The following is a 26367-nucleotide window of genomic DNA, read 5'->3' on the forward strand; positions in this document are numbered from 1 at the left end:
AATTATATGACAGGTATAATATACGACCTCCTATATGACTATAGGGAGTCAGCAATCCAAGCGACAATGTTGTGGAGCAACATCTTGTTTTATATATATTGTCTTCTTTTATATATATATATTGTAAAGATATATAGTTTTGAACTCCACTGAAACAGGAAGTGGGAAAAGTCTTTGAATATGTCATGCCATGACCATACACAGTTAAGGTCATGCTTTGACCATAAACAATTACTGACCTGCACCTTACTGTCAGATGTGCATTGTCCCACTAACAGTTGCACAACTTGTAGAATGTCTTGATATTCAAGATTATCAGGAAATTTTTCTTTCCCACTTTTGAGTTTTGTCCGATTCCTTAAATATCACTCATTTTGTCTTTCTGCTCTTGTATTGGCATCCTGAATGATGTCTAAGATCTTCTGAATATTTGTGACAAGACAATGCTATGCAGTATAGCCTTCCAGACCTGACACTTTGTTTTGATAATTACTAGTACATTCTTACTCAGCACCATATTGTGCTTGGCAAGAAGTGCTCTGCTGTCAGCTGTAACTTCATCTGACAAATTACTTACAACTTTGTAACTGAGAATATACGACTCATGTCATGTCATGTTCTAAAGGTGTTTCGACAAAATGTTGAAGCTATTTATGTTATTGTACATTATCATAACCCATATCCCACCTTTGTGAGGTAGAGAGATATTAGCCCAGAGAAATACATTATAAATATTACTCATCCCTTCATTGTACTATGTAATTAACAATGCATAGCAAGTTATTATGTGCTTGGTAAATTAGCAAGAGTTCACAACAATGTTTAAAACTTTATCTATAGGGTTGCTCTGAGGTATTGTTGGTAATTTAAGAAATATTTCCCATTGTTGGGGACAGGAAGCCTGTTCTTTACTTAGATTTATCAAGGCACCACCCCCTAGGTTAACTACTGACCATCCCCAGGATGCAATCCACAATAATTTCATAACACCCAGGTACCTATTTTACTGACAGATGAACAAGTACTTTTTTACTAATAGATTAACAAAGGCATTAGGCATCAACGGAAATATGCTCAACTGTTTGTCCTGCTCAGGTGCCTTGGTTGTAAGCCAATGACATAAACCACTGTTCTACGGGACTATACTGTGCAACAGTATATTGCTTTTACACATTTTAAGGTATACACAAAATTCCTGGATTGTATTTAGCATATCATTTGCTTCTAACAGTGGAGTAAATAAAATTATTCAGTACTTAACAGTACAGTATATTTAACTTAAGATGACACTTGTGGCTTCAGTAAAACAAATACAGCATACACCTATTTATACTTTATTTATTAGATTTATAAAATCAATGTATTTAAATTATAAATCTTTACTACAAAACACAACTTCTCATTGTAATTGCGTACTTTACAGGAATTTGCCCAATCACTTGGGCTGGGCGGTAGAGCGACGGTCTCATTTCGTGCAGGTCGGCTTTCAATCCCCGACTGTCCAGGTGATTGGGTACCATTCCTTTCCCCCGTCCCGTCCCTAATCCTTATCCTGACACCTTCCCAGTGCCATATAGTCATAATGGCTTGGTGCTTTTCCCTGATAATTCCCTTCCCTTTACAGGAATTTAAATATAATCCGTGACTGAATGATTCAACACTATCAGACACAAAAAGCAATAAGAATGCTAATGCAGCTTTTATAACCAGTAACAATCTGCTCAAATGTTGTAGGATCAAATGCATTTTTAGTTTGCCTGCAGCAACTCTTTCTGCTTGGCCATCATCATTTTCTCTGCTTCCTGCATGTAGCTCTCAGCAATTTCCCTAATCTGTGGGAAGAGAGAGGCTATTAAGAACAACACTATCCACCTGCTCTTCCTCCTTCCTGACCCTCTTCTGCTCCTTACCTTCCTCCTACCCTCAAAATCACTCATGAACGATTTTTCATTTATAAGAGATTGAATATGAGAGTAGTAGGAGAGTAATAGAGGATGAAAGCACTTCGTAAAATGCCTACATTACATGAATTAGAATTCATGAATTGATCTCATTAAAACAACAATACTGCGCTTGAATCAAGTATTTATTCCAAGCACAGTACAGCATAACTAAAGTAAATCTTTTGTAAATTTGCATTTCCAGACAAACTAGTATTGACTTATGATAATGACTGGAAGACAATTACAGTGGTTAGTCTAGTGTGTAGTCTGGCAATTTCTTACAGAAACTAAAAGACTTAAAAAAAATGCATATCTGTGAGATATGGATATGTCGTAGCTCAGTCGATTAAGGCAGTGTCTGGGATGCTCTCGGATGTAGGTTCGAATCCTCGTCATGGCCCTTGTGGATTTATTCATGTGAGATGGTTATTCTCAAATCAAATACATACTTCAAAATTTACTCCTGACTAAATTTAGATACAAAATCAGACAGATGAAGAATGGACAATGTTAACCAAAATATTTATATTCAAATGCTGACTGAAGAATAATTTGTCAATATGATAAACAAAAATAAGGACACTGACCTTCAGCTGTGCATTATGAACAAGGTCGTCAGGCATCTGACCTTCTTTCTTCTTGGATTTTCGGACATACTGGTTCTGTGAATCTCTTAGATGATCTTTACACCGATTATACAGAGTTTTAGCATTTTTGGCTAAATTTTCCCTGTGCTCTTTTGTAACTCTGAAAAATAAAACAGTACAAAGTTAACATCCACTTGATAATAGAAATAATTTGCTAAATGCAGAAGAACCCATGGTATTTATTATGGGCCTCTGAATATCATATTCTCAAGAAATAAACTAAGAGGTAGTTTGACCATTAATCAAATATTCTTACTTTGCATTTATACACCCCATCACACATGATATATTTTCAGAAAAATCTTAAGGAAATACACTTCTGACTTTTGCTGAACATACCAAAGCCAACAAATATGTGTTGAAGAAGTTTATTTAACATAAAGAACATAGCTGAAGCTAAAATATATTTGCACATTGGGAAAGGCCAGTAGTTAGCTATGGGGATTCTAGATAAGACTTTCTGTTCCCAACAGTAGGAAACCACGTATACAATAGTCTCCATTTGCAACCAGGCCAGGTCAAGCGGTATGGACAGCTTAGTAATATGTACTGTAGAAAATTGTGTGTCAATAATCACCAAGGCTTTGACTTAATATGAAAAGCATCTTTCTGAGTAGAATCATTTGGTTATCTCTGAGGTAGGAGGCCTGGTCGACGACCGGGCCGCGGGGACGCTAAGCCCCGGATGCACCTCAAGGTAACCTCAAGGAGGTAAGGACCTGCAGTGTCATACAGCAAGATCATGCACAGTCAGATTGGGTGTACTGTTCTCACCAGCACAACATGGATCTTTGCAAATCTCCCTGCAGGTTCATTAGAGCTGTAAGGGACACTGAACCAGCCTTATATGACTGACAGAGGAACAAATCCTAAAAATACAAACCCTTTTTAAACCCTCATTTGGCATCACAGATGATTACTAAAAGAGGTCTCTAACACTAGTGGCTGTCTAGACAACCATGCTGACAGCCACAAGGCAGCAGCACCATATTTATCTCTGGATTCCCCGACTTGTGTACAGCAAAAATCCAACACTAAAAGTAATGAAATGCCTCTTTCTAGTGAAAATGATAATCCTCTCTTGGCAGTCACCTGTTATTCTATGGGGGGATTCAGAAGGACTTTTCCCCGACTTGTGTACAGCAAAAATCCAACACTAAAAGTAATGAAATACCTCTTTCTAGTGAAAATGATAACCCTCTCTTGGCAGTCACCTGTCATTCTATGGGGGGATTCAGAAGGACTTTGGTTTATAGTAATGGTGTCATTCTGGGTTGGGTCGAGTTCCCTCATGAAAGTTCCCTCATTCCCTTTCGGGAATCCCTAGCATCTTTAATGATCCTTTATGGACTTTTGAAAAGATCCTTGAGGCACCAGTGTCTGAATGTCATCCTACCTGACTGCATAATCAGCAGATCTTGCAGTGCAAAATGATTACAACAGTTCTGAAAAAAATCCAGTGATTTTGTACAGTCCTAATAAAGGTGGACTAAAAATAGTAGGCCATCAAAAGTGTCCAATAGTGAGTGGTTCAGCACACTCATATTTCTTCTTATTTAAAAAAAAAACTCACTTAGGTAGAGCCACGTATATTGTTGTTCCCTCCTGTTGTGGATTCAAGTTCATCCCACTTTCTCGCAGCGCAGTCATTATTCCTGTCAAAGCCTGGGGAAAAGCTGCTGCATTGATGACCAACAAGTGTGAAGACTTCCGAGAAATTTGAGCAATCTCATTCAGAGGATATTCATCCCCTTCAAGCTTCACAAGAGCATTTTCTATGCTTCCTAAGAAAAGAAAAACTGGTATTTTAAAAATGCCACAATTTATATTTTAGTAATACTGTGTTTAGCAAGTCTTCTATTAGATTCTTATTTATCGCATATTTTCCTCTTTATCACAACTTCTCTGCTCGACATGCTCCCTTACTCTTATAGCTTCACATCCCCTTGTCTCCTTCCTACTCGTCTACTGCTCTTTGCACTCCTGGTAATGCTTACTTGCAATACCAGTACTGACATTCACTGTTCAATTTTTTATTTTCATTTTGATTTTCAACATCAATAAAAGCAGTAGCTTTTCTTACTGTTTTGAGCATCATAATTATTTGATATTTTATATTAGTAATTGATATTGTTAATATTAGTATTAATATTAATATTTGTTTTTAGGAAAACTTTTGATTTTTTATTCCAATATGATTGATTTTTATGAAAATCCTATGAGAACAGAATGTAAATAAGGTGTCATGGAATCTATGCACAACTGAGTCATCTACAGTATCTACCAGCACAGCATTTTAGTTGAAACTTTACCTGTGGATGAATTTGAGTTCTTCTATTAATAATAATTTGAATAATAATTCAAATAATAATTTTTAAACACAAACACATTAGGGTCTGCGGCCCACAACAAGGTCTGCTGGGTAACAGATTCCAAACATTTCTACCATATCTGATCCCCCATTGCATACCCTATATGACGCATCTACAGAATCAATACTCCTCAACACACACACACATACCTACTGAGGTTCTGAGGGAGAGGTTCTTGATGTAGTCTTCCTTGAGTTTCTCCACAATACCTGAGAACTCCTCTCGCATGTGTGTGACATTCACCACCTCAGACAATTCAGAATCTGACAGATGAACTTGGATCTTTTTATCTGAAGGAGTGAAACGTCTATAAACACAATGCATGGGTCGAGTATGGTATAAGTATGGGTCTCTGAGGCCTGTTATGTTGGGCTAAGGCTCAGTGGTTACGAGAGTTAAGCTCAATGAGCTACTGAGGATTTCCTCAATAGTTCCATGAGCTTAACTCCGAGAATTTTTCCTCCCTTCTGAAAGTGGAGTTTCACTCCAGTAGCTCCTCCCAGAATTTTGTTTTTTAATTGTAGAGGCCATGTGGGGTGTAAGAAGCAATGGGAGTTGGGATGGAAAGAAAGGGGGTTAGTCCCATTTAGTCTGTTCAAGCAAGAAGACACAGAATAACTAAAAATTCCAAACAAAAACATAATTTAATGTATACATACCAACAAACATACTGGGTATTTGTATGATTTTTGCTTAACAGGTACATTTAACGTATCATGTAATCTACAATACAGTATACCATTATAAACTGCATGAGTAATTTTACTCATTTATTCAAAGGGACTAATTAATTGACATAAATTATAATGGACATTAAGCATGCAAAAATATCTGTACAACACTGACCCTTTCCCTTCTTGTCCTTGCTCTTGGCATAGTTTCGTATGTGGCACAGAGAGGCATCACGAGGTTTAAGGAATGGGGACAAAGTGGAACAAACAAGCACAAACATATCTCGATTCTTCACAGGATGAACAGTGCTGGTGAGGTGTGCAAATGATGACATCAAGCGAATGTGCAGTAATGGAGACAAGACAGGTCTCATCCTTCCTGCAATAACTGATCCTAGCAGAGCCATAATGGGTCCCAATCTGCAGAGAAAATAAACAAGTTAAAAAGAGAGACTTTTTCATAGACATCAAGACAATCAGCACAAGTGATGCAAAACCTAGCTCTTAAACATGAAAATAAATCCTATCACACATCCATGCATCAAAATAATAAAAAGAATCAAGACAGATGAAGATAGACAGACTACATGATGATCAGGACAAACTGGAGGAATGGTCTAGAAAATGGCTCCTAAAGTTCAACTCAGGAAAGTGTGAAGTATTGAAATTAGGTGCAGGGAGCAGGAGGCTGAACACAAGGTACCATTTGGGAGGCGAAATCCTGCAAGAGTCAAATAGAGAGAAAGATCTGGGGGTTGATATCACACCGAGCCTGTCCCCAGAAGCCCACATCAAAAGAATATCATCAGCGGCATATGCTAGATTGGCCAACATAAGAACTGCCTTTAGAAACTTGTGTAAGGAATTGTTCAGGATCTTGTATACAACTTATGTCAAACCAATCATGGAGTATGCAGCTCCAGCCTGGAGTCCATACTTAGTTAAACACGAGACAATGTTAGAAAAGATTCAGAGGTATGCCACCAAACTAGTCCCAGAACTAAGAGGTATGCGCTATGAGGAAAAGCTAAGGGAGCTAAACCTCACATCTCTGGAAGAAAGAAGAGTAAGGGGAGACATGATAACCACCTACAAAATTCTCAGGGGAATTGGCAGGGTGGACAAAATTATTTAGCATGGGTGGAACACAGACAAGTGACACATGTGGAAACTTAGTACCCAGATGAGCCACAGAGACATTAGAAATATACTTTTCAGTTTCAGAGTAGTTAACCAATGGAATGCAGTGATGTGATGGGGACAGACTCCATACACAGTTTCAAATGTAGATTTGAGAGAGCCCAATAGGCTCCAAAATCTATACACCAGTTGATTGACAGTTGAGAGCAGGGACCAAAGAGCCAAAGCTCAACCCCCCACAAGTACAACTAGGTGAGTACAAGCATAGTTGTAAAATTTTTAACCTTTCAATCTAAATTATTTTAAAGTTAAACATCAGGCCACTCACAGTATAGTCTTTCTTCCAATTAACAGTCAGTTTCAGTTATTTTTTTTTTATTCAGTTTAGCTTAGGTATGGCTAACTTGCTGCCTTAAGGTTAGGACTGAAACAAATTAAAAGATACCAGGATATTCAACATTGTCTAATAGTGTATTAGACAAGTAAACAACCTTTTCATGACATGGAATCTGGGCCCTTTTCAAGTAATGCAGCTATTCAAGCAATGGTTAGATAAATACTGTACTGTATATATGTGGGACTGGTTGGATATGAAAAGAAGCGGCCCCATATGGGCCAATAGGCTTTCAGGAGACTCCTTTATTCTTTTATTTTATGTTCTTGATGAACAAAAAATGCTGCTGCTTTCGTTTTATGCTTTTAAGCTATCAAAACCAAGATTCCTATAAATAATTTACAAGCTTTACCACAGTCTAGATAGACAATATTACTGATACATTTGTTACATTTGAGATGGAAACAAATGGGCAGAATTTCTTTCATCCTGATGCCCCCTGCTTACCTAGCAAATAAATAGGTACCTGGGAGTTAGACAGCCGCTATAGGCTGCTTCCTGGGGATGTGTGTGAAAATTAGGATTAAGGACTTGTCCAAAATGTTATTCATGCTAGTGGCTGAACAAGAATGTAAGAACTCTTGTATATATATATATATAAATAAAATAAAAAAAATAGATGACATAAGTTCTTCCTGCAGATGACATAGGTTCCTCCTGCAGGTGAATGGCAAAGGTTCCTCCTGCAGGTGAATGGCAAAGGTTCCTCCTGCAGGTGAATGGCAAAGGTTCCTTCTGCAGGGGAATGGCAATGGTTCCTCCTCCAGGTGAATGGCAAAGGTTCCTCCTGCAGGGGAATGGCAAAGGTTCCTCCTGCAGGTGAATGGCAATGGTTCCTCCTCCAGGTGAATGGCAAAGGTTCCTCCTGCAGGGGAATGGCAAAGGTTCCTCCTGCAGGGGAATGGCAAAGGTTCCTCCTGCAGGTGAATGGCAAAGGTTCCTCCTGCAGGGGAATGGCAAAGATTCCTCCTGCAGGGGAATGGCAAAGGTTCCTCCTGCAGGGGAATGGCAAAGGTTCCTCCTGCAGGTAAATGGCAAAGGTTCCTCCTGCAGGGGAATGGCAAAGGTTCCTCCTGCAGGTGAATGGCAAAGGTTCCTCCTGCAGGTAAATGGCAAAGGTTCCTCCTGCAGGGGAATGGCAGAAGTTCCTCCGGCTGGTGACTGGCAAAGATTCCTCCTGCAGGTGACTGGCAAAGGTTCCTCCTGCAGGTGACTGGCAAAGGTTCCTCCTGCAGGGGAATGACAAAGGTTCCTCCTGCAGGTGAATGGCAAAGGTTCTTCCTGCAGGTGATAAACACGAGCCACCAACACTAACCAGCAATTCCGTCAATGTTGTGGTGTGAAGTTCTCTTAGTTCCTTGGGCGGCTAGTTAAAATGTTAAATTAACAAAGTTAAAATGTTAACTTAACAGTTAAAATGAGGCTAATCTACAAAGAGCAAAATATGTTTCTTGGTATCGTCCTTGGCGGCTTGTGTAGTGAGGATGAGGGATGCTTGAGGTGGCTGTGGGTGGAGAAAGCCCGGCGAGAGGCGGCGACCAGCCTCCATAGGAACTAGCGTCATGTTTACATACAATTATCTTACTCCAAAAGTGCCGATTTAATTCCGCAATCAGAATCAGAAACTTATTTAATTATTTATTAAATATTTATACATACAATGGGGTGTGAAAGTACATGTGTTGGTTATTAAGTGATACAGCGCTCTGCGTGTTAGTGGCTTTAGGCATTGCCTTACTTAGTAGTCCTACACTGTTCTTGTATCCTATGTATGTATGTATGTACTTTTCTCTAAATAAAAAGTAATAATTAGTATTATTATTACATTCATGCAAAGCCACTAGCATGCATAGCATTTATTCATACCAACTTACACAAATCATACTGGTCCGTACAGAAATGGTTGGGCGCGTCTCCTGTTGATTTTTTTTTTTTTTTTAAGATATATACAAGCGTTGTTACATTCTTGTACAGCCACTAGTACTTGTAGTGTTTCGGGCAGGTCCCTGGAATACGATCCCCGCCGCGAAGAATCGTTTTTACAACCAAGTACCCATTTTACTGTTGAGTTAAACAGAGGCTACAGTTAAGGATTTCCCTATCCCCAGTTTCCTGGAGTGCTACTATGTCAATATCCTCTCTAAGAGTATAATAGTGTACATCCACCGCTCTAGTTTTTAATCCATTAATGTTCCAAGATAATATTCTCAATTTACTAATGGCGGTGGAGGCCAAAACCGGAATTGCACACTGATTTTAATGCAGATATGTCGTGATTATCATAATATAAAGATGTTAAGGCACGAAAACCTTTTTATTCGTTAAATTGTATAAACTGGTGTATGTTTGTATGTATACCAAACAAAGTCCATTTAATGGCAGAATTTAGCCATTTTGTGTAAAAACTTTTATATCTCATATTATTAATTATAACAGTAGTCGAAAAAAGTCATAGTTTGTATATACAAGAGATGAAACAGAGCCATGAGCTATAGCGATGTGCTGAGTCTATAAGGAGGCCGAGCTTCCAGAAATACCTTCCTGTGATTGGCTGTTGCGGGGAATACCAACACTCTTTTATGAATAAAATTTTAACTAAGAAATAGGTCCTTGTGCACAACAACAAGGTTGTTGTGAAAAGGATCAACAATTTCTGTTTTGCACCTGACAGAAATCTCCATCTAACTGAATAATTTACTCGAATAAGAGGGCAGAGCAGAGTATCATTATTTGTGTCCAGGCAACCCCCAATAATAACGTCTCAAGTTAGGTAGCCAGCCCATTTTTATATAACATCTGTTATATCCTGCAATATTTAATTATCACTTTATTTACACTTTAAATACTTAACCCTTCACTTTTTAGGTCGATTAAAGTTGAAACAGAATATCATAGGCAAGGATGGTGTGCTGAATAAAGATGATTAATTAAGTGGATGGAGCCTTTAGTTGATCCCTTCCTGTGATTGGCTGTTGTGTGAATGTCAACAAAAAATATCTACCAATGATATGCCATTTATTATGCACCCCATACCATTTGGGGGCGGAGCTTGGAACCTCCTACCCGAGCACAACAACCCGCCTTATGGGTTGCTGTTTGGCTATTTATAGTGCGTTGGAAAAAAAAGAGATGGCGCTAGTTGTATTTTGTGGGGTAATTTGTTATAAGTGTAATTTGATGTCAACAGATGGCGTAAGCTGTATCTTATGGCTACTATTGACCAGCCAGTTGATAGTGTTCTCTTTTGCCGACAGATGGCATCAGCAGTATCATTATTACTTCCGAATTCCCTTTAAACACTGATCTACAAATCCCGTAGCTTATGATAAGGTTTTATACCATTTATGATAAGTATTAGATAAGCACTCCAATATGGAAAGCATTGCTATAATTATTACAGTACTGTACATAATATGGAATTGTCTCGTATGTATTTTAAAGCTATTACATTAGATGACTATGATAGTTTTTTATGATAGTCGAAATTTCGAAGTATCTTCAATGGCAGCTCTTCATAAAAAGATCTTAATCGTTATTGAAGATGTTTCTATGAGGTCTTTAAGACAAGGAGAACACCTGGTTGTCAGTTTATGAAGTTTATTATTATTAGTACTAGTATAATACTTAACCCACAAGGGTGGGGGGGGGGTAGAAATAGCCTAAGCTACTCTATCCCTTTGAGATGTATTTTCTTGTCTCAATAGACATACATGAACTTGAACTTAACCCTTAGACTTCATCATTTTTTTAGGGGGGGGGAGAGGGAAGGTCCATTCCATAGGAGGAATTTTTCGGAGATTAGAAGAATTATTTCTTTGATTTTCCAGAGAAAATTATGGCAAGAAATAAAAGAAAAAATACTCGAACAATTTTAGGGATTTACCCTTATTGTGCAAAGAAAATTATTAAAAATAATATTTTGTCATACAAATATATTGTTAAAAATAAGGAAGATTATAGGAAAAGGCTTTAAAATTCTAGTTACCGTATTTTGGGTACAGGGAGGTGAAATAAAGGGTGCATTGCTTTTAGTAGCCTCAAGAAACACCAATACCTATTACAAACACACAATAATTTGATTTTACAAAGTTATATAAAGACATATGGAGATTACGCCAAAAAATATAACCCATTAATTTGTCCTACTTTCAGTCTGGCGAGGTGAGAAAATATTAGCGTGCTTCAGTCAATCAAAAGGGAGTCCAAATAGTAAAGAAAACCTATTACAGCACAATATGTGGGTTCATCACTCTGGTGGAATATACTATTTTAATTGTTTTCCAAATAACTAAGGATGTAAGGAGATGATGAGTCACAATAACGTGGCTGAATAATGTTAACCACAAAAATTCCGAATTCCCCCCCCCCCCCCCCAAAAAAAAAAATCAATTCCAAAAAATAAGGATGTAAGAAAACATTTTAAGGGAAGGTAATAACGATAAAATTATGTTCTTTATAACAATAATTCGTTGACAAATTAGCTATCTCGTCCGTCATGAACGCCGAAATAAACAATGTAACAAAGGATTGTTTGTGTACAGAAACGCAAGTGTGGCGATGGTGCTCACTTTCTCACGTGAGCATTTGGCTTGTAAGACACTGAGCGCCAGTTTACTTGTAAGACACAGCACCACGTGAGATGTAAGGCACAGTTCCCCAATTGACTTGTAAAACATGCAGCCCCTTAACCTGTAAGGCCGTGTTCAAACATTTACCTAATAACAAACATATGGCTGCCTGGACATATCTGCAGCTGATATATGCTAATGTAAGTGATTAACTTTTATGTAAAACGTGGCACTACTTAATGTACAGATGCTTCAGTAAATGACCAATTATAAGAGACTAATTTATTGTATAATTGATTATTTTCTTAGTAGTTAACAATTTGGCTTGCACGTTCTCTACAAGTGAGTTGAGTAATTGGTTGTCTGGTTGAATTTATGTCATAGATAATAGGTTAACAGAAGGGGGGCACTGAGGCGTAGCAGTCTAGTCAGCAATTGCTTGGTCTTCACAGATGGTTTGACTGATTTTTTATTCAAACTCAGTCAGAATTATCTGACTGAGTTTGACATTCTCAATCGACTTGAGAATGGTCCAGGACGGACCGAAACGTCGTCGTCCCTTCACCTTCTAGTGTGTGGTCTGGTCAACTTATTTTAGCCACGTTATTGTGACTCATCGCCTGCACATGGTTTGACTGACTCGCTCCTAAGATGAGTTCACTGGTGACGAAACAAAGGAAGTGTTGACAGGACGAGGAAGCCTAGCCGGTACCGCAGTAGGCTACGAAGTAAACGAAGAGGAAGGCACAGTAGGTGCCGACCAGGACGAGGCGGGAGAGGAAGCTGGCCCTCTGTGTTGCCTTGGCCAGCAGCCGTCGCAAGCCTGACGTCTCCTCTGAGGTGCCCTTCACCTCTCCTTCCTCTGGGCTCTCTGACTGCTGAAAATAAAATTAAAATTATCAGGTGGAAGCACTTTAGTCAGTAAGATTATGTCATATGGAAGTCCGATTTACCCAAACATTACAAAAAAACAAACCTAATTCAGCATGAATAAAACATCAAATGACTCGCCATATCTGAGAAAAACAAAAAATATTGATCACGAATTCAATAGCAAACCCGTATTTGTGCAGCTCTGGCCTAGAGTGTGATGTGCAAATTTGGCATCGTATTGCCTCATTAAATAGTACAGCTACTGTGCAAGTTTTAGTTAAACCATAACAACTGCTCAGTAAACGCACAGGTATACATAAGTGTGAACACCTGCAGGTTGTCTAATGGACTCCAATAATTAAAGAAAATGTGGCTATGATTATTTAGTCCCATCTTCTAAGTTGTCTGCAGAGCTAAACGATAAGTTGTGCCATAATTAATCTTTACTAAGCACAGTAGAGGTTTATGACTGGAAATATATTATACCACACCAAAGTGCAAAATAAGACGTTATTTTAATACTTTCCTCGTTAAAATGTCTCAAATAAAAGCGAAGTTGTGTATTTTATGGTATAAACAAAATAAACGACCGACTTTGTTGACAGGAATGCTAGTTACATGTATAGTTTCAGCTCAGTACAATCTGACAACTTTAGGAGACTCAAACCACGTTAAGAACGGTGTTGAACAGGTATCATCGACCGTCAGAATGCATGGGTTTTCGTTAATATATAAAAATTAAAGGAATTTCAAATCTGTATTGCATATGACCGTTATTGGCTGTGACAATTGATATGCTATAAGCTTTAACACCACACTAAACCTAACCCGACGTAACCTATGTAAGTTAAAGTGGAGTCTGGGGCTGACCTTGTCCGCCTGGGTGTTGTTGCCTCGGACCTGACACACGATGACGTGGACAAGGGTGCCGAAGATGATGACGAGTGAAATGCCTGTGAAGATGTCCACGGCCCTGATGTAGGGCACGGAGGCCAGGGACTCCTTGTACAGGTTGGAGAAGGACGCCAGTGTAATGAGTGGGATGAGAGTTAGGAGGAGGCGGCCCAGGAACTGTGAAGGGGGAATGAGGAAGCCAAACCATGCCACGATCACCAGGAAGATGGTGGGAATATACATCTCCAGCAAGTAGCTGCCGAACACCCTCCTGATCTTCATGTTGACCTCCACACAGCTGTACACTCCTGTGGACACACGGGTAATGGAACAGTGAGAGAAATAATTATATTCTGTCTGTTTCTATCGCAGTTTTTTTTTTTTTACACGGTTGGAGTAGATGACTTCAGTCTCATGTTAGCAAGTTCAGCTATCCATTCCCATAGCTCTTAGCAAGCCTTACCCCCTACTAGTTTTCTCCTGAAACACGACCCGCCAATCGGTTTAAAACTAGGTACCCCCATTACCGTAAACAGTTATTGATTTGTGCCCAGTCAATCTTCCCTCCCCAGCGCTCAAACTAAATCGATTGGTTGATGAAGATTAAGCCACCCAAGAGGTGGCACGGGCATGAGTAACACGTAATCAAAGGAAATCGTCGTGTGGCTAGTTTACCCCCCTCTCCCTCCCCACCTCCACACAGCAACCCGTTCTCGCAAATTCGTAAAGTCAATATTGACTTATTAACTACGTGCATAGGTGATATACTAAACATAATAGATACCCTTAAAAAGATTCATAGAAAACACCGACCTTACCTAACCTTGTTAGTATCTTAAGATAAGCATCTTATTGCTTCGTAATTACAATTATTACTTAACCTATACCTATTATAGGTTAGGTAATAATTGTAATTACGAAGCAATTAGATGCTTATCTTAAGATACTAACAAGGTTAGGTAAGGTCGGTGTTTTCTATGAATCTTTTTAAGGGTATCTATTATGTTAAGTATGTCACCTATGCACATATTTAATAAGTCAATATTGACTTATTAAATTTGCGAGAACGGGTTGCACACAGACACCCTCCTTACCTGTAGCGGTTTCAGTGTCGCAGGAACCCGTGTCGTACTTCTCAAAGGAGAACCTGTCGGCGTGGAGTTCCCTGCTGATGGCAATGGCAGACTCCGCCGCCATGGTGAACACCAAGCTGTCGCTCGTGTAGCCGTCTGTATGGACAGTAACAGTAACAGTTGTAGCAGTGGTTGTGGCAGCGGAGGAAGTAGTACATACTGCACACAGTAGTAGTGTAGGCAGCAGGTGGAGTACACATAACAATAGTATAAGTAGAAATAGTAATACAAGTAAGTAGGAATAGTGATACAAATATATGATCGTTGCTAATGAATTCTGGCCATCAAGGTTATCCATCCCAAACATTTTAGACATCCTTAGAATTTAGTTTCAGTTACCTGGCCCCAATGTTGGCGGGGACTCAAAAATGTGTGGGGAGTTTCCGACAATAGTTTTGGCGCCAAATATGTAAACACATTTTTTGTTACTATACAAACCAATATTTGTAACGAACCCAATTCTTTTAACAAGACATAACTTATACTAGTCGATAACTGTGCATTTGTATGACAGTACAACGCCAAGAGAGCTGGGGTTTAGTTTATTCACTTTTATCTGATTATTTATCTAATCTTCAAGGAAACAAGAGTACATTTATAAGATGGCGACCAGAGTGCGTGTCGGCCAAGCGGGTTCCCAACACTAAGGAGCTTCCTATTTATAAACTAGACTCGGCAGTAGCACCCTTCAGATACAACTTCTAGCCAAGCCTGGCCAGACACTGCTATGCAGACAGCCTACTCCCGCCAAAACTTGTCCTGCATGATTCTTCTCTGCTCCTAGACTTGACCCAATTTAACCCTATCTGTGTGCAAACTTAGGCCTGCTTTAACCTATCCTAGAAACCAGTCTAAACATTGGCCTAGACTAATTGAAGCCTCATCCTTTTTTTTCAACTATTTTCTGCATTGCTTGAATTCGAATGGTTTGTTAAACTGTGTTAGCCTCTGTGGTATGTAAATGTCTACATTCCTTTTTTAGTTGCAATTTTTGGAGGTTTATCAGAAATCCCTCTGATGAAAAAATCTCTCTCTCTCTCTCTCTCTCTCTCTCTCTCTCTCTCTCTCTCTCTCTCTCTCTCTCTCTCTCTCTCTCTCTCTCTCTCTCTCTCTCTCTCTCTCTCTCTCTCTCTCTCTCTCTCTCTCTCTCTCATAGGGGCCTGACGGCTGAGTGGACAGCGCTCCATATTCGTAATCCTAAGGGTCCGGGTTCGATCCTGGCGGAGGCGAAAACAAATGGGCAGAATTTCTTTCACCCTGATGCCCTGTTCACCTAACAGTAAATCTGTACCTGGGAGTTACACAGCTGCTACGGGTTGCTTCCTGGGTGTATATGTGTGTGGAAACAAAATAAAATAATCAGTTGATTGATTGACAGTTGAGAGGCGGGATCCAAAGACCCAGAGCTCAACCCCCGCAAGCACAACTATGTGAGTACAACTAGGTGAGTAAGCACACAGTACTCACAGCTAGCCACGTTGATGTGGCAGACTTGAGTATCGTGAGGGAAGCGAACCAGGTCCATAGGGCAGCTCTGCTTGAGGCTCAACCTGCGGGAAGGAGAAAGAATGAGTGCGTTCCTGCGTGTAGTTGTGCAAGCATCACACCCACGTTACATTTACATGAGAACTAAAGACACGAGAAAAATAAAGACATGAGAACATACAAAATTATATTGGGAATTTGCGAAGTAGACAGAGAAACAATGTTTTAGGCTAGGAAGTGCAGAATAAGTCCTGTAGCACAATGGTCAGCGCAGTTACGGCACAACCATTCGGGTTCGATTTCCTCGGCAGAACAGAGACGTTTGAGACCTAATATGCACAATATCCTAATATATAATAATAATTATAATTTGTATTTGAGAACATTCGTGTTTTGAATGAACAGCATGTTACAGTTTATGAATGCGTCTTTGGGGGTCGACCGCTGGACAGAATAAACATAGACTAAGGAAGGGTTGCAGCAGACACACCCACACACCCACCTGGTGCTGTAGATAACACGACCGTCGGGAAAGATCCTGAGATATGCCTCCGGATGGATGGACTTGCGTTGAGTTGTGATAGCGTTCTTGAAGAAGGCGTCAGGGAGCCAGGCCAAGTAGGGGTTGAGTACAGTGACATACTCCACTCCTAAGGGCAGAAGACCTTGTTGTAGTATGCAGTAGAAGTGTTGGCAGTAATTGCAGATGTACAAACATTAATACCGTACTGCTAATACTAATTTACATTACCAATATTATTATCCAAACACACAAGCTTTCATCACCATCACTTGCCACCATCACCATCACTTGCCAACATCACCATCACTTGCCAACATCACCATCACTTGCCACCATCACCATCACTTGCCAACATCACCATCACTTGCCAACATCACCACCATCTTCAACATCCCACCTTACTCACCTCCTGTGTTAAACGTAAGGCGCTCATCGTTCCAGATCATCCTGAAGGTGATATCAAAGTTTGCTTTCTGGAATAAATAAATTTGCATTAAGTATACATGCAGTCATATACATTTTGCACACTTGGTCATCAGCAACACCGTCTGTTTTGGGTCTGAGAATTCCAGTTTCCTGTCAGTGTGAGCCCAGACTGAGTTGAGGGTAATATTTCGTGGTCAGTCAAATAGAAGGTTCAACCCAGTGGGCACAATATCCAAGTGTGGCGTTTTTCGGCGTTGAATCAACGCTAGTTCAACGTTGATGACGTTCATTGGGCATTGCAATGGATATTGTGCCTACTGAAAACTAAAGTTATTCTGGTTTAGGCAACAGCCATTTTCTTAAATAGCAATATATATATATATATATCCACACATATACTTGCCTAAACCACAAGTGAGAGGTAAACACACATCAGGCACCAACCCCTGCAAGTGACTCGAACTTACAAAGCACAAGTGTTCGCGCACCTGAGCATAACTGATACACTAACCACTATACCACCCCAGACCCTACAAAAGGGAACGAAACTAAGGAGTTTATCGGCAACATTTCGAGGACCTTTTACCACCCTGGTGCCCTCGGGGGATATATATATATATATATATATATATATATATATATATATATATATATATATATATATATATAATATGTATATATGTATGTATATAGTATTCTATATACATAGTCTCATGAGACTGATGGATGCCTACTACTCTTCTATACGATCCCACAGATAACAAACCCTATACTGGTCCATTAAGCAATATTAATTATACTAAGGCTAACTGTACTAGAGATTATAAGTTGGTACCCATTTTGTGCAGGTATTTTTATACTGGCATTAATGAAACTGGTGTTTATATCAACACGAAAATACACCCACCATATTGACGTCGTCAATGTCAATGTTTCGGAAGTACGTCTGGATCTGGACTTCGGTAGCACCTGTGAGATGATAAAGATGTTTTAAGAAAAAAATCACTAGGCTCCTTGAGCCTCCTATTTTATTCCACACTAGGCTACTTGAGCCTTCTAGTTATATTTCACACTAGGCTATTTGAGCCTCTTAGTTTTATTTCACACTAGGCTATTTGAGCCTCCTATTTTATTCACACTAGGCTACTTGAGCCTTCTAGTTATATTTCACACTAGGCTACTTGAGCCTCCTAGTTTTATTTCACACTAGGCTATTTGAGCCTCCTATTTTATTTCACACAAAGCTCCCCACAACTCAGTACTTGTGAATAAGCGACCCCACAACTTAGTAATTGTGAATAAAAGACCCCACAACTTAGTAATTGTGAATAAGCGACCCCACAACTCAGCACCCGTGAATAAGCGACCCCACAACTCAGTACCCGTGAATAAGCGACCCCACAACTCAGTACCCGTGAATAAGCGACCCCACAACTCAGTACCCGTGAATAAGCGACCCCACAACTCAGTACTCACTGCCGTCGGCTACTGAGGGTCTGATGGCTGGGTCATAGACATCCGGGTTGGTCAAGATGCCGAGGATCTCTTCAGTAGCTGTAGCCACGGGGTCCTCGCCTGCCACACTGGTCAACATAATACACAGTTTAGTCACTTGTTATGCACCCCCATACCCATTCCTTGGGCGGTGGTGGAAAGGGTTACAATGCATTCATGAATTGAACTCCAAAATTTATTTAGCTAAGCAAGTTACTCTCTTGATAAGTTAGTTACGAAATGTTCTTTTTTCTTTTACACAAGTGCATGTATAAGTCAATAGTCTTTTTTTGTCACAAGTGAACAGAACATCAGGACATGTGTGAAAGCATCGGAGTGTTTGTATATGTGAATGTTACACAGTGTTCATCTATAAACATTTATATATACTGAAATGCATGTGAAGAACCTCACACACACTCTCAGCTACCTAACAAGAGAGCAAGTTTAGCTTAGCTGTCAACACACACAGTGTCAGCAAGGCGGCCAGCCCGCCTGCTTTCATAATATCGTGTCAGCAAGGCGGACAGCCCGCCTGCTATCATAACATACAATATTTCCCATTTCAAAGCTTTCCCTTCATCTGGCTCTTTCTCCATCCTCTTTACTCCCGAAAAAAAGTGATTCAAGACGTGGCCTACAACAAACAGTCTTTATACAGGCAGTTTACATCTGTGGTGAGTCAGTTACGCAATAATCCTGCTCCACACCCACCCAACTGGGCGGCAGCTTTACAGTCATGTGCAAGCATTACGTACAGCATTAATGCTTACACACAGCAAATTTTGGGTACTTGTCTAAGCTTTCTGACAGTACATCATTATGAATTGGGTATTACACATTTCCCGAACACCATTGACGGAGTTATCTCTGAATTCCGCGATTTTTTAACATGCATTTATGTAATGACGCAAAGTATGTGAATAGTTCTGCTGACAGTTTATATTTAGTCAATATACAGAATTGACTAAACTGTACAAGAGTATATGGTGCAAACTCCCAGAGGTATTTGTAGCCGAGCCTAAGCCTATAGCGAAGCGCGGATGTTAACACGGCGCCATAGTGACTTATGGAAAGTAGGCCTACTCACCTGTGGGAAGCAAGGACCGCCGCTGCCACCAAACTGGACCACAATCCCCAGCGCATGACTGACACTGTACTGCTGACCTGAAGACAGTAATGTTGAACATATTACATGGATGCTAAATATTGATATAGTGATAATAAACGAGAAAATGATGATACGGGTGCTGGTAATAAGGATCACTTCAACAACTACAGATACACAATAAAAATGTTTGTTTAAGAAATGACCGGATACGAACACAGCCTTGACTGCTTCTCGAATGTAATTAATAGGTACACGGACAGACGGACAAAGAGGAAGAAAATAGGGCGTTGAGGGCACGTGAATAAGGGTATAAGATCGCGGCAACTATTAACACCACCTCTACCACCATCAACAACACCACCACCGTCCTTACCACCACACTACTATGACCATCACCACCAGCAACAAGGGGAGGGGGGGGGGAGCTGAGGTGAGGTGAGGATGCCAACACAGCCACTGCTTGTTCTGTATCTAGTAGGGGGGAGGGGCGGGGGGAGACTCACCAGAAGTTCGAATTCTTCAGGGCTCAAGAGTTTTCGGATAATATATATTATATAATATATAATATCGTACATGAGGATTGTCAGCCCCAACGAACTCAGTATATAGGCAAGACAACAACGTCCCTCTCTAGGCGATTAACAATGCACAAACAACAGGGCTCCATCAAGGAACCATCAATCGCCACACACAACGAGACGATCACCAGGGATATTTTGACGAGTAACACCGAGTAACACGAGATAGATACAATGACAATAGAAGATTAGACATCAGTGATGCGCAGCATATCAAGAAATCTAGACCAGCACTTAGTAACCAGCTAGTACACAATTACACTCCACCCTCTTCAAGACCCCGGGCCAACACACAAGCAGTACCGAATGACCCTTCAACAAGAACGGAAGAAGAACGTAAGTTGCCAACATATCACACTCTATGTTGATACATTTAATACCATATTAATATTCCCAATGTAATGCCATTCATTCATATGTTATCTAACCACCTCACCATAAGAGGGTATAGCCAAGTGCTAAGCACGGCAGAATTTATCTTTGAAAATGTGCGAGTGACCTTACGAAACGCATCACTGGGCGTCAGACCCAATCAAAAGTAAAAATGAAATTTGGAGAGTTCATTTTTCAACTTCCTGCTTCACAGAAGAAAATCATAAGGAATATCGAGATTTGTGTCAGAATCATAAATCTCAAATTTCTGTCGTTTTCCACGAACGACAGAAATAAATAAATATATATATATATATATATATATATATATATATATATATGTCGTACCTAGTAGCCAGAACGCACTTTTCAGCCTACTATGCAAGGCCCGATTTGCCTAATAAGCCAAGTTTTCTTGAATTAATATATTTTCTCTAATTTTTTTCTTATGAAATGATAAAGCTACCCATTTCATTATGTATGAGGTCAATTTTTTTGTATTGGAGTTAAAATTAACGTAGATATATGACCAAACCTAACCAACCCTACCTAACCTAACCTAACCTATCTTTATAGGTTAGGTTCGGTTAGGTAGCAGAAAAAGTTAGGTTAGGTTAGGTTAGGTAGGTTAGGTAGTCGAAAAAACATTAATTCGTGAAAACTTGGCTTATTAGGCAAATCAGGCCTTGCATAGTAGGCTGAGAAGTGCGTTCTGGCTACTAGGTACGACATATATATATATATATATATATATATATATATGTCGTACCTAGTAGCCAGAACTCACTTCTCAGCCTACTATTCAAGGCCCGATTTGACTAATAAGCCAAGTTTTCCTGAATTAATATATTTACTATAATTTTTTTCTTATAAAATGATAAAGCAACCCTTTTCTCTATGTATGAGGTCAATTTTTTTTTATTGGAGTTAAAATTAACGTAGATATATGACCGAACCTAACCAACCCTACCTAACCTAACCTAACCTATATTTATAGGTAAGGTTAGGTTAGGTAGCCAAAAAAAGCTAGGTTAGGTTAGGTTAGGTAGGTTAGGTAGACGAAAAAGCATTAATTCATGAAAACTTGGCTTATTAGGCAAATCGGGCCTTGAATAGTAGGCTGAGAAGTGCGTTCTGGCTATTAGGTACGACATATATATATATATATATATATATATATATATATATATATATGTCGTACCTAGTAGCCAGAACGCACTTCTCAGCCTACTATGCAAGGCCCGATTTGCCTAATAAGCCAAGTTTTCCTGAATTAACATATTTTCTCTAATTTTTTTCTTATGAAATGATAAAGCTACCCATTTCATTATGTATGAGGTCAATTGTTTTTTATTGGAGTTAAAATTAACGTAGATATATGACCGAACCTAACCAACCCTACCTAACCTAACCTAACCTATCTTTACAGGTTAGGTTAGGTTAGGTTAGGTAGCCGAAAAAGTTAGGTTAGGTTAGGTAGTCGAAAAACAATTAATTCATGAAAACTTGGCTTATTAGGCAAATTGGGCCTTGCATAGTAGGCTGAGAAGTGCGTTCTGGCTACTAGGTACGACATATATATATATATATATATATATATATATATATATATATATATATATATATATATATATATATATGTATATACATATGTATATATATATATATATATATGCATGCTTCTTTTGTTAATAAAATGTTAATGCTTCGTTTAAAAACTGTAAAGCATATATTTTGTGAAAAATTGAAAAGTATGCAAGACTACTACCATGAAACATGTAGCTTAGCGATGCTTGCTTATATCTAAGTACAAATGACGAACTTATAACTGTTGCAATCACTTACAAATAGGCTTGTAATATATACAAAAACAACAAACACTTTGGAATTACATAAACCAACAAAAAAATAACAATACTTCTTCAAAGCCTCACATTCCAAAAAGTAGTTCATGCCTACACTGTGATATTATCTTAGCGATGAGCATATTAAATTAATTGACGTTTCGAAAATATACCACTTAGTTACACGCCATTTTTCAAACAACCATTATACTTGTAAAAGGAATTAAAAACAAAATCTTTGATATACAGAAAACAATGTCAAGTTAATCCCCTCAGAGATTACATTAATCTTAAGGCATTCACCATGACATTAAAGTTTGGGTAATGGATGATGGGAAGTGTACTAGTACTGGAGGGATGTGACTTACTGGAGAGAGGAGTGTGAGGGTTGACTGGGCCTCTGACAGCTGGGTACTGGCAAGGACCCCGTGAGGAAGCCTCCAACCACTGGCCACACCCCTCACTCTCCCCTCACTCCCACGCACTCCCCTCACTCTCTTTTTAAGCTAACGCTAGGAATCATTAGCAATGGCATTGATGTTCCTTATGAAATGGCAAACTAAGTCGAGTTGTTATGCTACATCAGCTCATCTGAAGCCTGGCTCCAGAAGTTCATTGATTTGACTGGCTTAGTATTTGATCTCATTTGGAATAACTTGGTTCAGTGCTAAGTTACTAAGTTACAGGCATGTTAGTGGCATGATAAACTGGAGTCAGCTGCATGCCAGAGCCTTCGTATTGCAGCCGGTTGACTAGATTTCACATGTGCTGAGCGTACATGTTCCAAATGAACTTGACTATCTAACTTCTCGGTCTTGCCTAATTATCCCATTTTGCTCTTGTGCTTCCTCAAAGGAGATAAAAATATGAGATAGGGAGTTATTTAGGAGTTTCATTCATTGTCAACATGAACTTGGAATATAAATTATATGAACAATAATAATTATCTGCAAAGTTATCGTATTATTATTATTATTATTATTATTATTATTATTATTATTATTATTATTATTATTATTATTATGACGGGACTTTAGGAGAGTGGACATAGTAACATATTATTTGATAGCCGTAAACATATAGTAAACATTTTACACAGTCTGTAGTGAAGATAATTGGAATTATACTGTAAATGGAAGACGGGACTACGCTGTATAGTTAAGTGATACAAGACGTGGCTAGATTAAGATAAACCAGCTTAAATTAGCCCGCATCAGGCCAGGTCTTGTCGGAATACGATAAGAAACATTTTATTCAGACGTGCCAAACATTCTTACATGACATTTTTTTGAGCGATAGATTTTGTCAGCTGAATCTGGGAGCGTAAGCTGAACGGATGTAGCAAGAAGTAAAAGCAAGAGAAGCCTCGTCTTGTAACATTACACTTACTGTTTCCTACCTTGGTGTCTTAAGCAGCTCTTCCTCCTACTTAAGGGGGCAGCCATTTAAACAAGTCTCAAGTGGTTGCCAGAGACGGGAAGCTAAGAGACTTGTGGGTGTTTGTGCACGCAGCAAGCCGGACAGGGAGAGAGAGAGAGACCTACAGAGCTCTATCTACAGTGTTGCTATGCTAACACGAGTGTTGCTAGGCTAACACAAGTGTTGTTAGACTAACACAAGTGTTGCTAGGCTAACACGAGTGTTGCTAGGCTAGCACAAGTGTTGCTAGGCTAACACAAGTGTTGCTAGGCTAACACGAGTGTTGCTAGGCTAACACAAGTGTTGTTAGACTAACACAAGTGTTGCTAGGCTAACACAAGTGTTGCTAGGCTAACACGAGTGTTGCTAGGCTAACACAAGTGTTGTTAGACTAACACAAGTGTTGCTAGGCTAACACAAGTGTTGCTAGGCTAACACAAGTGTTGCTAGGCTAACACGAGTGTTGCTAGGCTAACACAAGTGTTGCTAGGCTAACACAAGTGTTGCTAGGCTAACACAAGTGTTGCTAGGCTAACACAAGTGTTGCTAGACTAACACGAATGCTACATTTTGCTTTCTTGGCAGATGGATGTGCATGGCACTTGTATTTCAGGGTGCAGATAGTGGAATATCATTAACTGGTACATAACAAATCGGAATTTTCAGTTTAATGAAATTGTTTGTTGTTGTCAGGTTAGGGGCAGCTACAGCCCCCTGGGCCGTATGCACCCAGCTAATCTACGCAGCAGTAAGGAGGAAGTTTGTCTCTAAAGCAGTGCTGGTGAAGCTGAATTTCTCACGACCTTGATACAAACTGATCGCTTCATTTTGTAATATTTATAATGCTTTTAGCCTAGTCCAGGGGAGATTTATACGATGTATTAGGTGTAGTTGCTATTTTGTATACATCATTTTGGCTTATTTGGCATTGATAACAATGTTAAATTAAATTAAATTAAATTTTTTATTCTGGAAAAGTACATACATAGTTGATTTACAAACATAATGTTGGATTTATAGATAGAGCTAGTACATATAATACCTAAAGCTAATACGCATAGCGTTTCGGGCGATGTGCGCTATATGTGTTTACCAGTGGGAGTTTTTAAAGGCATTTCTCTTTTTTTTGTTACCCTAAGATGTAATTCACTTACAATTTTAGTTATTATCACACCTAGATATATTTGTATTCCTTACAGTTGACGATGTCTTTGTTTCGGTAAGCAAAATTCCTTGATCTCGAAACTATACCGAGGAATAAACTCATAGAATAGTTTGCCTATCTAAGAAAGCACAGTGCTCAGTCTTATACTACAACTGGAAAACTCATCAGAATACTAGGAGCTGCGCTCGAGAAGACGTTGGCGTCGGAGACATTGTGGGGAGAGTTGAGGTTATAGGGTGTAGCACGGAGGGTCCGGTGGGCGATGTTGAGCATCGTTCATTCGTCAGGAGGAGGTCGTCGTCGCTCTATAAATAATTGTAAACACAGGAGGGTCCAGTCATTTACTCTAGACGACCGAGAGCGCTTGTAGAGCCCCGGGAGCTGGAGCTCCACTCCCCACCCCCCCAAACATAGCTTAGTAAGCGCTCCAACACACACACATACACATATAAGGCTCAAGTAACAGGGCCATCCCACGCCAGCCATGCACTAAGGGCGATAGTCCCGGTGACAGAGATGGTGACGCCCTCGGTGACAACAACCAAGTGTGTGACAACTTGACTGTTTTATTTTGTGTAACAGGAGACTGTGTGCGTAATGTGTGCGTGTGAATGTACTTACCTAAATGTGTGTGTTCAGGATCAAGCTTCCTAGTCCCGCCTTGTTAGTTAAATGCGTTTTATTCTTACTCATTACTTACTTACTCACTTTCCCTGCCTTACTTCCTCTTGAAACTGTTTATAAATTCACCTCGATAATCTTTCAGCCCATTTCACCAGCACACTTACACTAGAGTAGTGTAATGCTCCCGGACGCAGGTTCGAATCCTCTTCACAGCCCTTGTGGATTTGTTCTTTAGAGTAGTGTAAGTACAATTCTCTTTACTACTAAGAGTACAGTAGTACTCGTACACTAAATAAATGTTTCCTGAGAGCTCTCCGGCACATGTGGGTCTTAAGACCCGGGCCTCCTGGTCCTAATGTTCGTCATTGTGAGTATTGTCCATTTTCCATTCATATTTCCCTCAATGTCTTAATTGTTGTTGTAGTAGGTCTCACGTTTATCTTTCCTCCAGCGTCGTGAAGTTGAGCTCTCTCAACCGAGTTCCCTCACTTCCGAGACCAGTCTCGTAGCAGGAATACGCTGAAAGAACAAGTTGTGGAAGCCACCTCCATCCACAGCTTTAAGGCCAGATTCGACAAAGAATTTGAACGTGAGAATAGTTATAAAGCAAGAGATACAAGGGGGGGTAGGAGGCGGGGCACAGAGAGCTGACGTGAGCCACAGTGTTGCTAAGTGAACTCTCTTTTATTCC

General features: G+C 39.6%; 2 protein-coding genes across 3 annotated transcripts; both read right to left on the bottom strand.

Moving 5' to 3' along the window:
- Positions 1–1315: 1315 nt before the first annotated feature.
- On the bottom strand, positions 1316–8726 carry mRRF1 (mitochondrial ribosome recycling factor 1). Of its 2 annotated transcripts, none has more exons than XM_045764400.2 (6): positions 8578–8726; positions 5809–6053; positions 5112–5252; positions 4164–4374; positions 2531–2690; positions 1316–1832 (listed from the first exon to the last, which is right to left on the bottom strand). In XM_045764400.2, the coding sequence occupies exons 2-6, from the start codon at positions 6038–6040 to the stop codon at positions 1749–1751; spliced, it is 828 nt and encodes a 275-aa protein (XP_045620356.1). In that variant the 5' UTR covers positions 6041–6053; positions 8578–8726; the 3' UTR covers positions 1316–1748. The 2 variants fall into 2 exon arrangements, with proteins under 2 accessions (XP_045620356.1, XP_045620355.1); XM_045764399.2 differs by having other exon boundaries at positions 8483–8724.
- Positions 8727–10747: 2021 nt separating this feature from the next.
- LOC123771707 (glutamate-gated chloride channel) lies at positions 10748–22926 on the bottom strand. The gene is made up of 10 exons (XM_045764398.2): positions 22837–22926; positions 19654–19730; positions 18546–18652; positions 17977–18038; positions 17050–17116; positions 16623–16770; positions 16103–16185; positions 14597–14731; positions 13479–13810; positions 10748–12613 (listed from the first exon to the last, which is right to left on the bottom strand). Exons 2-10 carry the CDS (start codon positions 19707–19709, stop codon positions 12437–12439), a joined length of 1167 nt encoding a protein of 388 aa, XP_045620354.1. The 5' UTR covers positions 19710–19730; positions 22837–22926; the 3' UTR covers positions 10748–12436.
- Between the last annotated feature and the right edge of the window lie 3441 nt (positions 22927–26367).

Source organism: Procambarus clarkii, chromosome 75 (genome assembly GCF_040958095.1).
Source record: "Procambarus clarkii isolate CNS0578487 chromosome 75, FALCON_Pclarkii_2.0, whole genome shotgun sequence".
Taxonomy (NCBI): domain Eukaryota; kingdom Metazoa; phylum Arthropoda; class Malacostraca; order Decapoda; family Cambaridae; genus Procambarus; species Procambarus clarkii.

Coding starts and splice junctions, on each gene's coding strand:
- LOC123771707 (XM_045764398.2), bottom strand. CDS start 19,709: ATGCGCTGGGGATTGTGGTCCAGTTTGGTGGCAGCGGCGGTCCTTGCT. Junction 18,653..19,653: donor GCGGTCCTTGCTTCCCACAG/GTGAGTAGGCCT, acceptor TATGTTGACCAG/TGTGGCAGGCGAGGACCCCG. Junction 18,039..18,545: donor ACCCTCAGTAGCCGACGGCA/GTGAGTACTGAG, acceptor ATCATCTCACAG/GTGCTACCGAAGTCCAGATC.
- mRRF1 (XM_045764400.2), bottom strand. CDS start 6,040: ATGGCTCTGCTAGGATCAGTTATTGCAGGAAGGATGAGACCTGTCTTG. Junction 4,375..5,111: donor CTCCCTCAGAACCTCAGTAG/GTATGTGTGTGT, acceptor TTCTTTTCTTAG/GAAGCATAGAAAATGCTCTT. Junction 1,833..2,530: donor TTCATAATGCACAGCTGAAG/GTCAGTGTCCTT, acceptor CTCTTCCCACAG/ATTAGGGAAATTGCTGAGAG.